At 34.2% G+C, this 18,104-nt stretch overlaps 1 protein-coding gene across 2 annotated transcripts in view; it reads left to right on the plus strand.

The window, feature by feature from the left end:
- Positions 1-4: 4 nt before the first annotated feature.
- LOC133194559 (lysine-specific demethylase 3A-like) overlaps positions 5-18,104 on the plus strand; it is a 58,539-nt gene continuing 40,439 nt past the window's right edge. For both annotated transcript variants that reach the window (XM_061330505.1, XM_061330509.1), the window contains exons 1-2: positions 5-277; positions 16,631-16,783. In XM_061330505.1, coding sequence (XP_061186489.1) covers positions 122-277; positions 16,631-16,783 — 309 coding nt within the window. In that variant the 5' untranslated portion in view covers positions 5-121. The remainder of the gene's footprint in view (positions 278-16,630; positions 16,784-18,104) is intronic.

Genomic DNA, 18,104 nt, shown 5'->3' on the forward strand with positions numbered 1-18,104 from the left:
TTTGTGTTTGGTATTCATCCGCTACGTAATCAGAGACTGGAGAAATCCCTACAAATTATCTCTCGATTTTTTGCTGATTTCTAAACGGATTACTATGTGAAAATGAGTGTTAACTGAAAGTATGGCTTTCAAGTGCAGGGAGGAAATAGTTGGAAAGAGATTTCTCTCCGTAAAAAGCCAGGCAAAGTTAAAACTTGGCAAGATTAGCGAATGGGAATGGCGGTCAGGCGTTGTACGAGCAGTGTCCTCGCGAGACAGCAGTCGCTCCGATTTGTCGGTGAGTTTTCCTATCTTCTCACACCCCATTCAATTCACTAAAAGTTCTTGTGACTTCTAGGACTTTCAATTGCCGGTTTACTTTTTTATTTTACTTTTTTATGTCCGAAACAAGTGCGTTGAGTACGTTTTTTGTTGACTCTATGTTTGCGTGTTTACTTGTGAGGGGCTGTTCATGTGTAATCAAGTTCTTAGCCCGTTATGGTGTGGTCTGAGTTTTCGTTTCTGGAATGTGAGTCCATTTCTTCAGGCAAATATTCAATTTCTCTTCATGAAAAGTCATAAGCAGGATATAATATTATTTTAGAAGAGAAATTGGGTTTAATAAACATTACTGAACCTTTTTTCCATGCATTATTTATAATGCAAGGGATTGTATCAAAACTCGTTATTAAAATGATTTGGCACATGTCTTTGCCTCAGGTGTAGTGTAACATCATAGTGTATGTAATATTACGAGGTTGTTCTTTCTTTGTTATATATGAAGGTAAACAATACAACGTAGCTTTAGTTAATACCACAAGTGTATTACCAAATTTCAAGAGTGACTGTAGGTAGATCTAGAAACTTGCTTTTATGTGTATGCGGACTTTGTGAAGTGTTGCACAATACCAGGTGTTTCTTTTGTGTGAATAAAACTTGCCACACTCTTAAAATTTCCCAATGACATAAACGGTCACAACAAAGTTTTCTATACACTAGTCGTGAGCTAGTGTGCAAGCAAATACTAGCCCCAGCAGAAATGAACTAGCAATAATTTAATACTCTTCAAATGAAACTATAAGGTACTATTTTAATTTACACTTTATAATATTCAGTTCACCTTCAATTTCACGTTGTCCAACTCTGCTGAAACTTTTGTTTCCTTTTGAAGTGATGATCATACTACTTATAAATACAGAGTTGTTGAAATTTTTAAATCAGTTAAAGGTTCTGTAGGATCTAACAAAGTTTTGTCAGACCAGATACATGTACCTTATTTTGTACAGAAAAAAAATCAAATTGCCTTTTATTATTTTCAAAAGCATCGATCTCACAATTTTCTTTTCTTTAGGATAGAGAGTCTTTAATCAGAGACATAGATAATATGATTCATATTTCTGCTTTAACAAATTTGAGTGACCAATGTCACCATGTGGCCATCTCTGCTGTTTTTGTGACCTTCACAGGGCTTGACATTAATGCTTGTCTGGGACCAGTGAAAAAAAATTACGGACAAGTGAATTTTAACGTAAAGAAGTCTCCAAATAATAAAAGAATGACTGTTGAAAGTTTTCCGGTAGTTTAAAGACGGAAGCATTACATAAAAACCGAACTTCAATCCCGATATAGATTGCTATGAAATTGAGTACACTCGATCAGGATCGAAGTTCACTAATTGCATACTACTGCAAAGGCATGGAACTTACGAAGTTTGGATTCTGTTTGATGTTGACAATTTCATGTGAACATTTATGTTGTTATCAGGACAGAAAATCTAGATAAAATTTTTGTTTAATGTGTTTGCTGTATTTATAATCAATCAAGCACATGTAATGGACTTCAGTTTTCAAGTTGACAGTATTGAAAAATTTTCGGACAAGTAAATATCTTGGTCACTTGTCCAAATGGACAAGTAGGAAAAAAAAGTTAATGTAGAGCCCTGATTCACGTGCCCACCCCAATCCCAATCTTTTAAAAATATGCATCCTGCCCATCCTGCCCAATTTTTTTTCAAACGATCATTTGCACAGACGTTTCTTGCAAGTTATTGAACATTCCAGACAATGTTTTACTGACCTTGCCAACAGGACCAATGGTTTTCAACAACACTATTTGATGAGTGTGCACATTTTTGTCTTGTTTTTTTTTTTTCTTGCTTAAAAAGATTTATAAATGCATTTTGTTTCATCTTCATCATAGTTTAATATTACGATTGATCTACTGTGTTTCTAAAACATTAAAGGGATGGAAATTTTTTCAAGTTTACTTCAGCACATTTGGTACATGGTTAACTGGATGCCACTTAAGTACTTCGAACTGCCAAGATCATGTTTAATACTAGTTCAATTCAAAATGTAGTATCTGTGGGTGTTGGATAGGGCTGAAACAATACGCCCCCTCCACGATACGGTACGTATCGCGATACTTGTGTCACAATTCAATTTTTTCAATACGATATATTTTAAAAAAGAAACAAATCATAAGGTTAAAGAAAACATGTATTCAGATTTCAAAAGACAAGCAAAAAGTGGTGATACAATAAAGAGCACTACTTATACTTTTGTAGATTAAAAGAGCACTAGTATACTAGCAGTGGCAGCTGGATAATGCTAACAATTGCATCAAATTGAATTGCAAACATTTTTTTTAAATCATCAATTGACATTGAGACATGCACATTATAGTGTATTTTTAAGTTGTACTTTTACACTAAAAGTTTTTGATTGAATTTTTTACTGGACTGATTCAAAATTTTTGTTGGATTTGAATCACTCAGGTTTACCATTGACCTTGAGTAAAAAAACAGAAGGGAATTCAAAATAAAATATTAAGAAGACAAATGTAATGCAATTTAAACAAGAGTGATATAGTGTTTGCCTTCCTGTTATCTAGTGTGTGTGATACAGAGTGCTTCACTCCATTAGATGAACATTGCTGTAGATTGTCCAGGATGAGCACCTATTTCCTTTACAATTACATGGTCACAGTAACTCGCCAATAATCAAACTCGGGCTCAGTTTGATCAGTCACTGTAGGACATCAGGAGAAGTGATTATTGAATGGTGTAAATTACAAGTTGTCCCCCGCGTGGCGCAGTGGTTAGAGCGTCTGCTCTAGAGTTGCGAGGCAAGGAGCTGATCCTTAAGTTGCAGGTTTGAATCCCACTGTGGGACGTGGAGACCAGTCCTTCGGATGAGACCGTATAAACCGAAGTCCCGTGTCGCATAGGTGTTGGCACGAAAAAGATCCCTCACTGCTCAATGGCCGTAAGTGCTGAGCATAGGACAAAATTTGCAGCTTTCCACCGGCAAGTGGTGGCGTCTCCATATGAGTGAAAAATTCTCGAGAGGGACGTTAAACAACATACAAAGAAACAATAAATTACAAGTTCACCTATCATTACCTCAAGCCTAATAGATCATCTGCTTTATTTTCGCAGTTAAAGTATTAAGTCATTTTTTTTCATACTACATATTGAGATTTGACAGTTTCCTCTCCCAAAAAATCCCAAAATGGTGTGGGTGTACAATCTCTCCAAAACAGAGACAGTTTCTTACAGTATGGGAGTTAGGTGTATTTTTGACCATCTCGCTGAATCGGAGACAGTTTCTTACAGTATGGGTGTATTTTTGACAATCTCTACAAAACAGAGACAGTTTCTTACAGTATGGCTGTATTATTGACAATCTCTACAAAACAGAGACAGTTTCTTACAGTATGGCTGTATTTTTGACAATCTCTACAGAACAGTCAGACAGTTTCTTACAGTATGGCTGTATTTTTGACAATCTCTACAGAACAGAGACAGTTTCTTACAGTATGGCTGTATTTTTGACAATCTCTACAAAACAGAGACAGTTTCTTTCAAGTGTGGGAGTTAGGTGTATTTTTGACCATCTCTCTGAATTGGAGACAGTTTCTTACAATATGGGTGCAGAATTGAAATAGCAGGGGACAATTAAAGAAGTAAAAGGGGCTCTTGGGTTCCTCCCCTAACAGGGGGTTGAGGGGGAATGCCAGATTAACTTGGGATATATAACATCATTATAGGAGGGAAAATTCCCTGGGTCTTAGGGACAACCCTGTGGGTGTATTTTTGACATTCCCCCCAAAAAAGAGACAGTTTCTTACAGTATGTGATGGACAACATTTTTCCATTTACCCCTTCATTCATATTTACTTCGGCAAAAACTTTCAACTACTGTAATCTTACCTCTATGATACATAAACATTTTTTTTCTGTATTTCTTCAAATTTTATGTTTTGTTTGAGCAATGTGGATTCCATAGGTAGTATTGATTCAGCTATCAACAGATGTCATCTACACAATCAATATAAATCAAGTCTCTCCCAGCACCACCATTTAAAATGCACACACTAGTATGTACAGGGGACTTGCATTGATCTAACAATAGTCTCACATGATGCAACTAAAAGCTGTCCCAGATTTTTTCACAACAAACTTATAATCTTTATGAATTCTTAGAAAGTAGTTAACACATACTAGTTTAGTTTAACTTTTATTTTAATTTAAAAAAAAAAGGGGGGGGTGTACAAGATTTTCTGACTTTTTTGAAGAAAGTAAAGAAGCTAGTGCTTTCTTTGGTAAAGATTTGGGATACAAACTTAAGGTGACAAAATGGAATGCCATTTGGTAATTTGCTAATCTGACTTACAATAAAATTAAAAGAAATTTGGATAATTAGTGCAAACTTTGATGTCTGTGTAAACATGTCTGAACAGTAACTTGACATGAACACATTAAATGATTTGCCTTGAGCAATTGTATGTGGCTATTGATTTGGTTGGAGCACCCAGGGCTGTTAGGAAGGTGCTTACACTATCATTGTACATGTATGTATGGTCGCTAATACTTGAGGGGAAACAGCATTCCCTTGTTGTTTAGAACTACATTTCAGTCTGCACGTCCATGGAAAGAAATAAGGATCAAATTTTACATGGGGCCCATCTCAAAAGCAGATTAAAAAGGATGTGGAAGAAAGGGGGGGGTGTTACAATCTTTAACACTAACATAGTAAATGATCTGTCAGTTTGTCATTTTAAATCTGATATTATATGGAATTTTATGTTAATCATGATATGTGATACGTTTTTACATCATATTTGAGGAACAAATAATTTTACTGCAGACTAAGAATACAATTATTTAAAAAGAAGAAAACTTCACTTTTCCCCTTCATTTCAATAATCTAAATTTTAAAAGTCATAAGTGACAGTGTAAAATGTTTGAATAATATTTGACATGTAAACTTGTAAATATATAAGGTTCAGTAGTTGTAGTGCTAGTTTTTGTTTTTCTGTTTCCTTTGTTTTTAAGACTCTATAATCTTTTCTTTGTCCTGAGGAAGGGACAGGCCTTGCTTTGTATAAATTTTTATAAATTATGACCTTGTATCTATTTATTAAGTAGATCCAACACTTTAGGACACACAGTGTTGTTGGTTTTCTAGTGCTATACTATAACCTCTATATATATATATTGACTTGGTGAGGTTTGACAGTTTGGTTACTGGTGATTATAATTTCCTCGTCATACATCCTGTTTAGTTATAATGCAGAAATATATGTATGTTAATTGTTGTAGAAATGAATCAGGTATACTAACTGGGAATACATTGAGAATCTCCAACTTAACCTGCTTTTATCTGTGATCTTTGAATACTGCACCTCCTTTGGGCCCCAAGGTCTATTATTACAATGGAAACATTCCACCATTTGTAAAGGGACAGTCTCAAAAGTCAATATTTGTAATGTGTGGCTATGTGCTTGATTTGTAGTATGTAATTAATTATATTTATGCGAAGAAGCCTTTTGATTGTTGGAAAATAATAAAGCATAAAAATGTTTTCTGTTGATTGTTATTATCTGTTTAGGTTGGTCAGATATATAGGGTATATAAATATTAAATTGTATCCATGGTTATTCCTATGATCAACAAGTCTACTTATTTATTTAGGTCACTACAAACAATATCTCACCAATAAATATGACTAGAATATCACAAAATAATTCATGTAAGTGGGCAAACCTATGCCTGTTCCAGTACAAGCTACTTTTTTTAAGTGGAGAGCAAAAATCTGCCTTCTCTAAGCCCAGGGAGAGGAAGGTAAATCATATAATACTAAAATTATATATAGAAATAGAGAGCACAACAAAATGCCATAGTAGCATTTATATATAAAGTTGATAAACTTTATACTATCTAGGCCACATAAATATAAGATTTAGATTCTCATCCTTATTTGCAAAAAAATTGGGGTGGGGGGATTTTATTTTTTATTACTGAAAATGTCTACATAACACTCTTCTTACACAAAATGTTCACATTATGTTAATGCCAATATGAGTAGATTTTATTGTTTTATCTTATTAAATATCTACAGAAGATTCTTGTTATGTTTATAGAAAATTAAAAATATTTATAGTCTGAAGTCTGCCAACGATCTTTTTTTTTTTAAAAAAAAAATACAAAATCACATACAACTGGCGATCGTTATAACTTGACCAGATGTCATTTTCTTCATCTGTTTTTACTTGTTTAAAATCTCTTTAAAATCTTGCTCATGCCAGTGATGGCATCTAGACATATTTATGCTATTTTCTGCATTTTCTATACTGGCAAATTATTTTTTCCCTACATATTATAGGGGCTTAGACACAGATTTGAAGTTAATATTTTCTCAAATTTTCTGTATAATATCCTGACTTACATGTTACTATAGCATTTCACATGGAAATATTATAAAAAACTTATTTTATCTAGAAATTATTGAAACTATGATTTTTGGGATGTGTTTGATTGGCACGTCCTTGCACTTTCACAAAGCAAACCTTATCCTTAATACTTACGGTAAGTAGAAATTTTGTTATGTATTAATGAAAAATATTAAAACTATAATCCAGAAAATTCAGAGTGGCAATGTGAGAATGCAAAACCAACTCACCAGTATTTTCAGTCTGTGCTCAGTAATGTGTGCAAAGTTTAACAAATTGAACACACCCGTGAAACGTAAACTGTTTTTGTAAACAGGGCACAAGCTCTGTTATTGTTAATGTTTACATTGCATCGGGTGTGTTCAATTTGTTAAACTCTGCACACATCAATGAGCACGGACTGAAAACAGATTGAATTGTGCTACCCGGTACATTTACCTGGCTGAAATCATTATTGTACCGGCCTGTCGTTGGAGAAAAATTTGATAACTTATTTAATTGAAATCACTTCCACAAAGTACCTCTTATTTCTATTTAAAGTACCATCTGTTTCTATTCTTTTTGAAAGCCCAGTAAATTGAGAACTTCCATATTGATACAGATAGTTCTGGAAAGTTATTCCACTCAGGTAAAGATAATATTCAGGCACATAGAATTGGGGTAGGGGGTGCAGGGGGCCTATCCCCCTCCCCTCAATTTTTTCTGGACCTAAATTTTTACAATATAAGTACTTTATCATGAAATTGTTCATTGAGAGGATGGTTGCCCTCTGCCCCATTCATGGACATGGACCCTAACACACACACACACACCCTCACACACACACACACACAACGAAAGAAAATTTTGAATATATGGAGATTCTCTTTTCTGGGGACTATAGTCAAAGATTTTTTTTTTTCAGGAAGGTTGTCAATTTTGTTTTATATATTTTTTCTAATCACACCTTAATCCAAATTACAACTGGTTATCTTTATTTTAACCCCACTATTCTCATTGCGTTTGGCTAGGACTTCAGGAAATATAAATAAGACTTTGTAAGATATCATGGGTTACTTTATGAGTTTGTATAATTTAATCATTGAATCAATATAATAAAATGATCATTGCTTTCTTTTCAGTCAATAGGATGATTTAGCTACCTTCGAAGTGTAAAATTCACCTCGCCCCTTTGGCTCAGTGAATGTACTCAGGTGCTGTGGCTAAATCATCATATTTTCCTCAAAAACAGCAATAATGTATAATATGCAGAAAAAGCGAGCATTTTGGTGACCTTCATGAAATTGGGAATATATATGTGAGTGTTTTTTCAAAGGCCCTGGAATTATGTCCCTGGTTATTGACAAATCTGATGTCAAGATACAAAGATGCTTATAGCATACTTCTATAGGTACACTAGCTTGTGAAGTTACAGAACTCATGAAAGTTTCTCCTTGTTATTGTCAAAGTGATTACAAGACATTTTGTTGTATCTAAGTTTAAGGAGATATCAACGTACCTTGCCTACTGATAATTTTTCAAGATATATTCTTAATTTAAGATTATAGAACCATCACATGTTCATGGACAAAAAAATCGGCATGCATTACCAGGGGTTTTGAAAAGATATCAATTGATGAAAATTCTTGTATAATTCAAAGAAAAATATACAAAAATTTCTAGACATATATTCTAGATGTTTTGTTTGTAATCCAAACTTGTTTTAGAATAAATGTTCAACAGCATATATACTGGTAGACATTAAAATGTAGCACACAGTTCCTCTAGTATTGGAACTCTTCAACTCCAGGGAAAAAAGACAATAAAGTTCAAACTATGTTGCCTGTGTCCGTAAGAAGATTGCAAAGGAAAATTTGCAAGAAATTATATTGTCTTAATGAGTGTATCTTAATATCCTGGAAATAAACTTGTATGTTGATATGTACATAGTACAACACATGACAGAAGAAAGGGCACATTGCATGAATTTTAAATTTTATGAATTAATATTGAATTGGTAAAGTCTGCACAGAACCAAGGAAAGATTTATACTGGCACTATATGTTTAGAACACTTTTACTGTGTGGTTCATATAAGATGATTAATAAGTTCTCCCTATTTTAACATCTTACAAGATGGAAACACTGAACATTTATTTTCCTCGACTTCTTTTGCCCCTCAGTATTCAAAGGGAAAAAAAAAATCACAGGTGTTGTGGGCTTACATTTAGCTGTTGGCTCCTAGGAGCCCACATGGCTAGTGGAAATTTCAGTGTCCTACATGTTATTTGAGTTATCTATGTTCACAATGCCATTCAACATTAAACGGTGAACAGAAAGATGAATGTTATTAAAACATTTTTGACAGAAATGTGTTTCTTTCTCTAAAAAAAGTTTTTTTTGAACAGAAAGTTATCGACATTAATTGATTAATGAAAGCAAATATTCTGAAAATTGAAACAAATTGCAGTGCAGGTAATGTATGTATGAAAGAGGAAAATCTTGATTCATAATAAAGGAAATGGGAAGAAACTGTCATGGGCCAGAGCAGGACTCTTATTTCTACTAGATGTTAGCTCAACCATTAGCTGGTCCCAGTATCAATCAACACTGACATTGCTCACATACATACTGGACACAAACTGGAATAATGTCTTTACTTTCTTTGTTCCCAAGGAGAGACTGAATCTAGACACAAAAATAATTGTAATAGCAGTGATTTCATCATTTGTGAAAATGTGCAAAATATGATCGTTTTGCCATCTCTGTCCCATTACTGCAGTACAAATGAGCCACACCTAGCAAGCTTTTGATAAAATTGATGGAACTATCAGACTCAATCAGTGTGTTCAAGTCTTTACTCATTTAGTTGGGAATATTGTCAGTGTACATATTTGTATTCACTGTTCTGTAAAGTATAATAGGTCATGTAAAGAAAGGAGTTGGATATGTGCCAAGCCTCTAAGGGGTCGTCTCAGAACTTGGTATGGACAAAGCACTACAGAAATACCTTCAATTTTAATAACATACCAGTTATACAAAAAAAAAAAAAAAACAAAACATGAGTCATCTCATTTATTATAATCAGAGCAGTCAAATACATTTAGTGAAATGTCATCAATAACTTTATTTAACAGAAGCCATGTATTCCATTTTGATATTACCTGATATTTTAATATTTTGATAATTTGTTTTTTAGTTACCAATGAAAATATATCAAAAGCTATTATAAACTGAAAAATATAACCAAGTACCCGTTTGGGGAAAGATATTGTTAAAATTGTGTCCTTCCTCCAAAGTATGGCAGACACTACAGTATAATTATAAAACTCATAAATATAATAAACCACTCCATGAAAACCTTGAGCAAACATTATATCCTAGAAATCATTAGATATATCTAATATCTTTATGTTTAGTTTTGTTTTTGTTTGTTTGTTTGTTTTTGAATATAAATATGTATACCTTGACAGACTATAAAAGTCAGCAGGCATAATTCCTGGACATTCCTAGAAAAGTGTTGAACTGTAACAATTCATGAATTTAAATTTATGAGGTCAGGCATGGACACAACTTGTGGTAATGATGCAAGATCATGCTATGGTGTGTACCTAATACTCAGTCCACATCATCTCTATCTTTTGTCCAAGTTATAATCTGTTGTATCATAACACCAGTTCACACAACCTGTCCATATGACCTCTGGTTTGTGCAGGATAAGTTATAGTTACACTATAATGTGTTGTATTGCAGACCTGTTTACTCTTACGATTTCGCCGTATTTTGTACGGATTTTGAGTCCAAAATACGTCTCACTCTTTGCTATCATGAAAATATGGAAATCCGTTCGTTCGGATTTTAGCAGTTGGATTTCGTTATGTTATGATCGGTTTCAGTTTTGACGTTTTTTAATCGCAAAAAAGAGAAAGATTTCAATCACGTCAGTGATATCGGATTGCCAAAACGTGATGGTTTATAAATGACAGAATCCCGTCGAAAGAAAGCAAGATATGATGTTTTTATTTGTTATTAAACCATGTTTTAGTAATCAGAAATGTAGTTGTTCTCTAGTATTATATCTAAAATCCATGGAAAGTGAAATCTTACTGGCAAATGTCAAATCTCACTGAAAAATTTAATAAAAAATACTCAGAGACAATAGTATGGGTAAACAGGTCTGGTATTGTAATATCCAGTCTACTTGGCCTCTGGTTTGTACAGGATAAGTTATAGTTACACTATAATGTGTTGTATTGTAATACCCATCCCACATGACCTCCGACTTGTACAGGTTAAGTTATAGTTACACTATAATGTTTTGTATTGTAATACCCAGTCCACATGACCTCTGGTTCGTACAGGTTAAGTTATAGTTACACAATAATGTGTTGTATTGTAATATCCAGTCCACATGGCCTCTGGCTTGTACAGGATAAGTTATAGTTACATTATTAGTGTGTTGTAATATCCAGTCCACATGGCCTCTGGCTTGTACAGGATAAATTATATTTACACTATAATGTGTTGTAATATCCAGTCCACATGGCCTCTAGTTTCAATCTAATTAAAATTAGACTTGTAATTTTCGCTCCTCTACGATACGCTTCAATACAAGTGTTGAAGCGTATCGTAGAGGAGCGAAAATTACAAGTCTAATTTTAATTAGATTGCCTCTAGTTTGTACAGGATAAGTTATAGTTACACTATAATGTGTTGTATTGTAATATCCAGTCCACATGGCCTCTGCTTGTAAAGGATAAGTTATAGTTACACTATAATATGTTGTATTGGAATATCCAGTCCACACAGCTTCTGGTTTGTACAGGATAAGTTATAGTTACACTATAATGTGTTGTATTGTAATATCCAGTCCACATGGCCTCTGGTTTGTACAGGATATTAGTTATAGCAGGGTTCTCATTAATGCAAGAATCTGCGTCCTAGACGCAGCAAAATTACTTGGGAGTGGGACGCAAGGTTCTTAAAAACGATGCGTCCGCGGACTCGTGATCGGACGCGTCCACGTTAGCGAGAAAATTCGGGTGATTTCGAAAACGGGGAATTTAGATGTTAGGATTTGTCAAAGAAATATTTAATCGAAACCTTCCTGTAACTATCATAAAGTTTATCCAAGAAACAACTTTTCTTATACTTACTTCTCTTTTTTTAAAACAGGGATTGATCATAAGATATTTCATGTTTATTAGTCCATAGTCATAATAGTGTCGCATGCCAAACTCCGACAGCTGTAAACACACTGCAGCTTTTTTTTAAAAACACTTTTGAATCTTGAGTGTTATCTACATGTAGAAACCATAATTACTGCTTGTATACACAATGCGGCTTGATTACCTCGTGAATTTCACCCAGTGCAGACGACCGACAGGATTAGTTACGCTTCATTGCACATGACACCTGTGATTGTATACAGTCAACTTCTGGGTACTTGATTTTTTAGCTTTATAAACACCAAGTTATTTTTATGGCAATTGATTACGCGTGTATTTTAGAATATAGCTTGAATGCGTTACCAGTTTATATACTTGAATATGTTAATACTGCGTAAACAAACTGATAAAATGATAAAGATTTTTATTGATGTTTGGATGGAAGGATACTGCAATAATTTAGTTGGGACTCAACATAATTTTTCTGGGACGAATCAAATTTAGCTGGGACGCAACCTTCTCAGAAACCTTGAGTCCTGGGACTCAAGTTAGCAAAATCCTAGTGAGAACCCTGTATAGTTACACTGTAATAATGAGTTGTAATATCCAGTCCACATGACCTCTGGTTTGTACAGGATAAGTTATAGTTACACTATTAATGTGTTGTATTGTAATTTCCAGTCCACATGACCTCTAGTTTGTACAGGATAAGTTATAGTTACACTATAATAATGTGTTGTAATATCCAGCCCACATGGCCTCTGGTTTGTACAGGATAAGTTATAGTTACACAATAATGTGTTGTATTGTAATATACACATATTGTCATTTCACAATTGTGATACAGGAAGTAGTTTTTAAATTAACTTTGCAATGACTTGCTAAACAAAAGCTTGGCATAGCTTATAAAACTTCAGAAACAGATATCAAAATTAGAAACTCATGGATGTATTATCAGTTTATCAAAATTTCACAATGAATTGTCCGCATGGCCTCTGCTTGTACAGGATAAGTTATAGTTACACTATAATGTGTTGTAATATCCAGTCCACAGTCCTCTGGTTTGTACAGGATAAGTTATAGTTACACTATAATGTGTTGTGTTGTAATATCCAGTTCACATGGCCTCTGGTTTGTACAGGATAAGTTATAGTTACACTATAATGTGTTGTACTGTAATATCCAGTCCACATGACCTCTGGTTTGAACAGGATAAGTTATTGTTACACTATAATGTGTTGTATTGTAATACCAATCCCACATGACCTCTGGCTTGTACAGGTTAAGTTATAGTTACACTATAATGTGTTGTATTGTAATATCCAGTCCACATGGCCTTTGGTTTGTACAGGATAAGTTATAGTTACACTATAATGTGTTGTGTTGTAATATCCAGTCCACATGACCTCTGGTTTGAACAGGATTAGTTATAGTTGCACTATAATGTGTTGTATTGTAATACCCATCCCACATGACCTCTGGCTTGTACAGGTTAAGTTATAGTTACACTATAATGTGTTGTATTGTAATATCCAGTTCACATGGCCTCTGGTTTGTACAGGATAAGTTATAGTTACACTATAATGTGTTGTAATATCCAGTCCACATGACCTCTGGTTTGTACAGGATAAGTTATAGTTACACTATTAATGTGTTGTATTGTAATTTCCAGTCCAGATGACCTCTAGTTTGTACAGGATAAGTTATAGTTACACTATAATGTGTTGTATTGTAATATCCAGTCCACATGGCCTCTGGTTTGTACAGGATAAGTTATAGTTACACTAATAATGTGTTGTATTGTAATTTCCAGTCCACATGACCTCTACTTTGTACAGGATAAGTTAAAGTTACACTATAATGTGTTGTGTTGTAATTTCCAGTCCACATGACCTCTAGTTTGTACAGGATAAGTTAAAGTTACACTATAATATGTTGTATTGTAATATCCAGTCCACATGACCTCTAGTTTGTACAGGATAAGTTATAGTTACACTATAATGTGTTGTATTGTAATACCCAGTCCACAGTCCTCTGGTTTGTACAGGTCCTGGATAAGTTATAGTTACACTATAATATGTTGTATTGTAATTTCCAGTTCACATGGCCTCTGCTTGTACAGGATAAGTTATAGTTACACTATAGTGTGTTGTAATATCCAGTCCACATGGCCTCTGGTTTGCACAGGATAAGTAATAGTTACACTATAGTGTGTTGTAATATCCAGTCTACATGGCCTCTGGCTTGTACAGGATAAGTTAAAGTTACACCATAGTGTGTTGTAATATCCAGTCCACATTGCCTCTGGCTTGTACAGGATAAGTTATAGTTACACAATAATGTGTTGTATTGTAATATCCAGTCTGCATGGCCTCTGCTTGTACAGGATAAGTTATAGTTACACTATAGTGTGTTGTAATATCCAGTCCACATGGCCTCTGGCTTGTACAGGATAAGTTATAGTTACACAATAATGTGTTGTATTGTAATATCCAGTCCACATGGCCTCTGCTTGTACAGGATAAGTTATAGTTACACTATAATGTGTTTTAATATCCAGTCCACATGACCTCTGGTTTGTACAGGTTAAGTTATAGTTACACTATAATGTGTTGTACTGTAATATCCAGTCCACATGGCTTCTGGTTTGTACAGGATAAGTTATAGTTACACTATAATGTGTTGTATTGTAATATCAAGTCCACATGGCCTCTGGTTTGTACAGGTTAAGTTATAGTTACACTATAATGTGTTGTACTGTAATATCCAGTCCACATGGCTTCTGGTTTGTACAGGATAAGTTATAGTTACACTTATAATGTGTTGTATTGTAATATACACATATTGTCATTTCACAATTGTGATACAGGAAGTAGTTTTTAAATTAACTTTGCAATGACTTGCTAAACAAAAGCTTGGCATAGCTTATAAAACTTCAGAAACAGATATCAAAATTAGAAACTCATGGATGTATTATCAGTTTATCAAAATTTCACAATGAATTGTTTTAAATTATAACTTAAACATACTTTTCCACGGCATCGTCCTTCTGCGGAATCACGTTATGTTCAATCAGCGGGTAGAAAATTACGAGGATTTCTCTGATCGCCATTGCTTGTCTTCAATACCATTTATGATTTTAAGAACCCAATGACAAATTTCGCAGAAAATCTGTATAAATACAAAAATATAGGGCTTTCATGAGTACACGATATAACCGAGTCATGAGGACACGAAATACTGAGAACCGCGGTCCAAGTTGTTCGGTTTGGTTTAGGTTCTATTTTTCCGGGTCTGGTTTATATATTAGAGTCTGTTCAATACAAAAAAAATGGCGTCGAAATCAAAATAATGATGACGATAACAGTGATAAATAAACATCACAACTGAAATCTACTTCATTCCATGACAAAACACTTGTCACGGAAGTATTAGATAATTATCAAAACGAGCAGGAATGGTCAGGTTGTGGCTAATAGTAGGCCAAGTAGTTCTACACACCGATGTCTAGACGTTCGCATGGTTAAGACTTGTTTTCAATGTAAATTTAATGTAACAAATAAAGATTTTTCAAGTTAAATTCATGAAATTAAGGTTTAAAATACCTAGGTGTAAATAACCGAACTGAAAAACCCGAAACCGAACCGAAAATTTATGGAACCGACCCGACCCGAAAAATTTTGGAACCGTGACAGCCCTACAAAAATACAAAAAATGGCGTACATTATAGAAATTAATCTCACATGTAAAATGTAAAAAAAAAAAAAAAAAAAGTACCAGTAATTCAAGCTTATATGAGACAGATCACTTTGTGTGATCTATTGGATATTGTCCATCATTAACTTGTGTTTTCCTTGAAATCTTAACTTCTTGAAAAAGTATTGTCTGTGATAAGCAAAAAGATAAAGTAACACTGAAAAATTAATATTTGATACTTGTATCATAAAATGCAAAGGACAAGAAAGACTACTCCATGAGAGAAATAATTGCAACAATAAAAGAAGTAAGGGTTGTTTCCCTTTCCTTGAACTGCTCTGCTGTTTGGTGAATTCTCTGAAGATTTAGTTTCCCACGCTCTGGAGGAGGCAGGTTATTGATAGCAGAGCTGTTTTCTGGTGCTTTATTTTTTATAAAGAGCTTTCCCTGATGAAGAATAATTATAAACATATACATATGCTTCCATTTAAAACTCTTTTTACCTTGTGGCCTCTGGATAATCTAGATTCACTGCTTCCACATGTTTCAGGTAGTGGGGTCTTTCGAAGATGTTGTGTTCTCTTTGCCTGCATGTGGTCTTTTGAACAGCATCCTTCAAAATGTTAAAGTTTTTCTGAAAAAAAATGTGTTAATCCACTAGTGTTTTAATCAAATTTTATTCAAGTAAGAGCTGGATAGGTAGTAAAAACTTATTTGATTGTTAATCACTGTGTTATTATTTACCTTATTAATAACAGACTAGGCAGGTCCTGATCGAGTTTGATGATTCTTTTTCAGTAGGTCGTGATTGAGTTTGATGATTCTTTTTCTGTAGGTCCTGATTGAGTTTGATGATTCTATTTCAGTAGGTCCTGATCGAGTTTGATGATTCTTTTTCAGTAGGTCCTGATCGAGTTTGATGATTCTTTTTCAGTAGGTCCTGATCGAGTTTGATGATTCTTTTTCTGTAGGTCCTGATTGAGTTTGATGATTCTTTTTCTGTAGGTCGTGGTCGAGTTTGATGATTCTTTTTCAGTAGGTCGTGATCAAGTTTGATTGTTCTATTTTTTATAGGTCCTGATTGAGTTTGATGAATCCGACTGGGAGCAGAGAGAGTGGATAAAAATTCACTCAGTGTTCCAAGTTTTTCTTGTTGAGCAGACTTTGGTTTGGAGTGAAAGATTAGACCCTGAAAGCAAGACAACTTCAGTTGAATGGCCAGCCCTGGTAAGTAAACTGTATATAAACAACCCCAAGTAAAAAAGGAAACTTCATCTGGTAGGTATATTTTGAATAAGGCCTCTCATTAATATATCATTAACTTCAAGTATTGTTTTCATTGGCATACATTTTCATTGTAATTAAATACAATTTACAATATGTCAAAATAATATTGAAGGTTCACAATTGCTGATTCTTAGGAGGTTACAGGGAAATCCCGAGACTCCACCTGACACTGTCCTTTAATTGCTGGGTACCTTCATGGTGCGCAGACCCCCTGCCACCTTGTGCAGGGCTAGAAATTATTTTCTTTCACATGTCACTCAGGCTATTGGCATAAATTTGCTTGTCTACTCAGTACTTTTACTATCCCACTGGGCCAGTAGAATTTAGAAAGACCAGGTCCAAAACCATTATCATAATAGTGATATTTTGTAATACTGAATAGTACAAATTACTTGACAAAACAAGAAATAATGGAACTGGGATGCACAACCCAGTCAGGTAAACTAGCCCTATCGTAAATGAATTTTGTTATGCATAAAAAAAACACTGACCCAAAGGGCACATTCCCTCTACAATGTACTAGCCCGTTTAAAAATTCACTGGCCCCAGACCAGCGGGCCATCAATTTTTTCGAGCCCTGCTAATGGTTCCCACTCTGATGCAAAATCTGGGATCCATGCCTGTTAACTAACTTGGTGACATGTCTTTGTAGGGGGATATGAACTCAGCCAGTGCCCTGAGGTGGGCTTTATTTATTTACGTTATTATCATGTGGTTTATGTACAGAATAACTAGAGTCATTATACTGATTTATGATGAGAAGCCAGCACCATATATTGACCGTGAATTTTTTCCATAGAATTTCCGATCCATGCCATTGCTTTCAATTGATTTCTTTTACCTGAGGGACACAATCAAAATGAATTGAAATGTTAATGAAATCTTTAAAATCATACATACATTTAATTGGATAACCAACACAATGTGTTAAAACTTTTCAAATAGAATATTGATAAAAGTCCAGGGAGTTTACCTTTAACTTAACCAGAGATTTAAATTATTGTAAACCTAGTCCATCAAAAGGTCTCCCCCTTAAAAGCCTGTTTGGAGATGTATTTAAAAATACCCTGAAATTCTGCCTGATTAAACATTTTCTATAGCTTTGTGCCAGCGAGTTTAAAATACACTGGCATTATTCTAGGTTTTCGATGAACAGCTATAATATTTACGGTAAACATCTTTCATAAGGAGAGGATATGGTAATGTAAATCTGGTCATACAAGCAGCAGAATTTAAACATGAATTGTCTTTTTTTTCCAAC

The sequence above is a fragment of the Saccostrea echinata genome, unplaced genomic scaffold (genome assembly GCF_033153115.1).
Source record: "Saccostrea echinata isolate AGI-Se365-2 ecotype Australia unplaced genomic scaffold, CSIRO_AGI_Sech_v1 ptg000001l, whole genome shotgun sequence".
NCBI classification, from domain to species: Eukaryota; Metazoa; Mollusca; class Bivalvia; order Ostreida; family Ostreidae; genus Saccostrea; species Saccostrea echinata.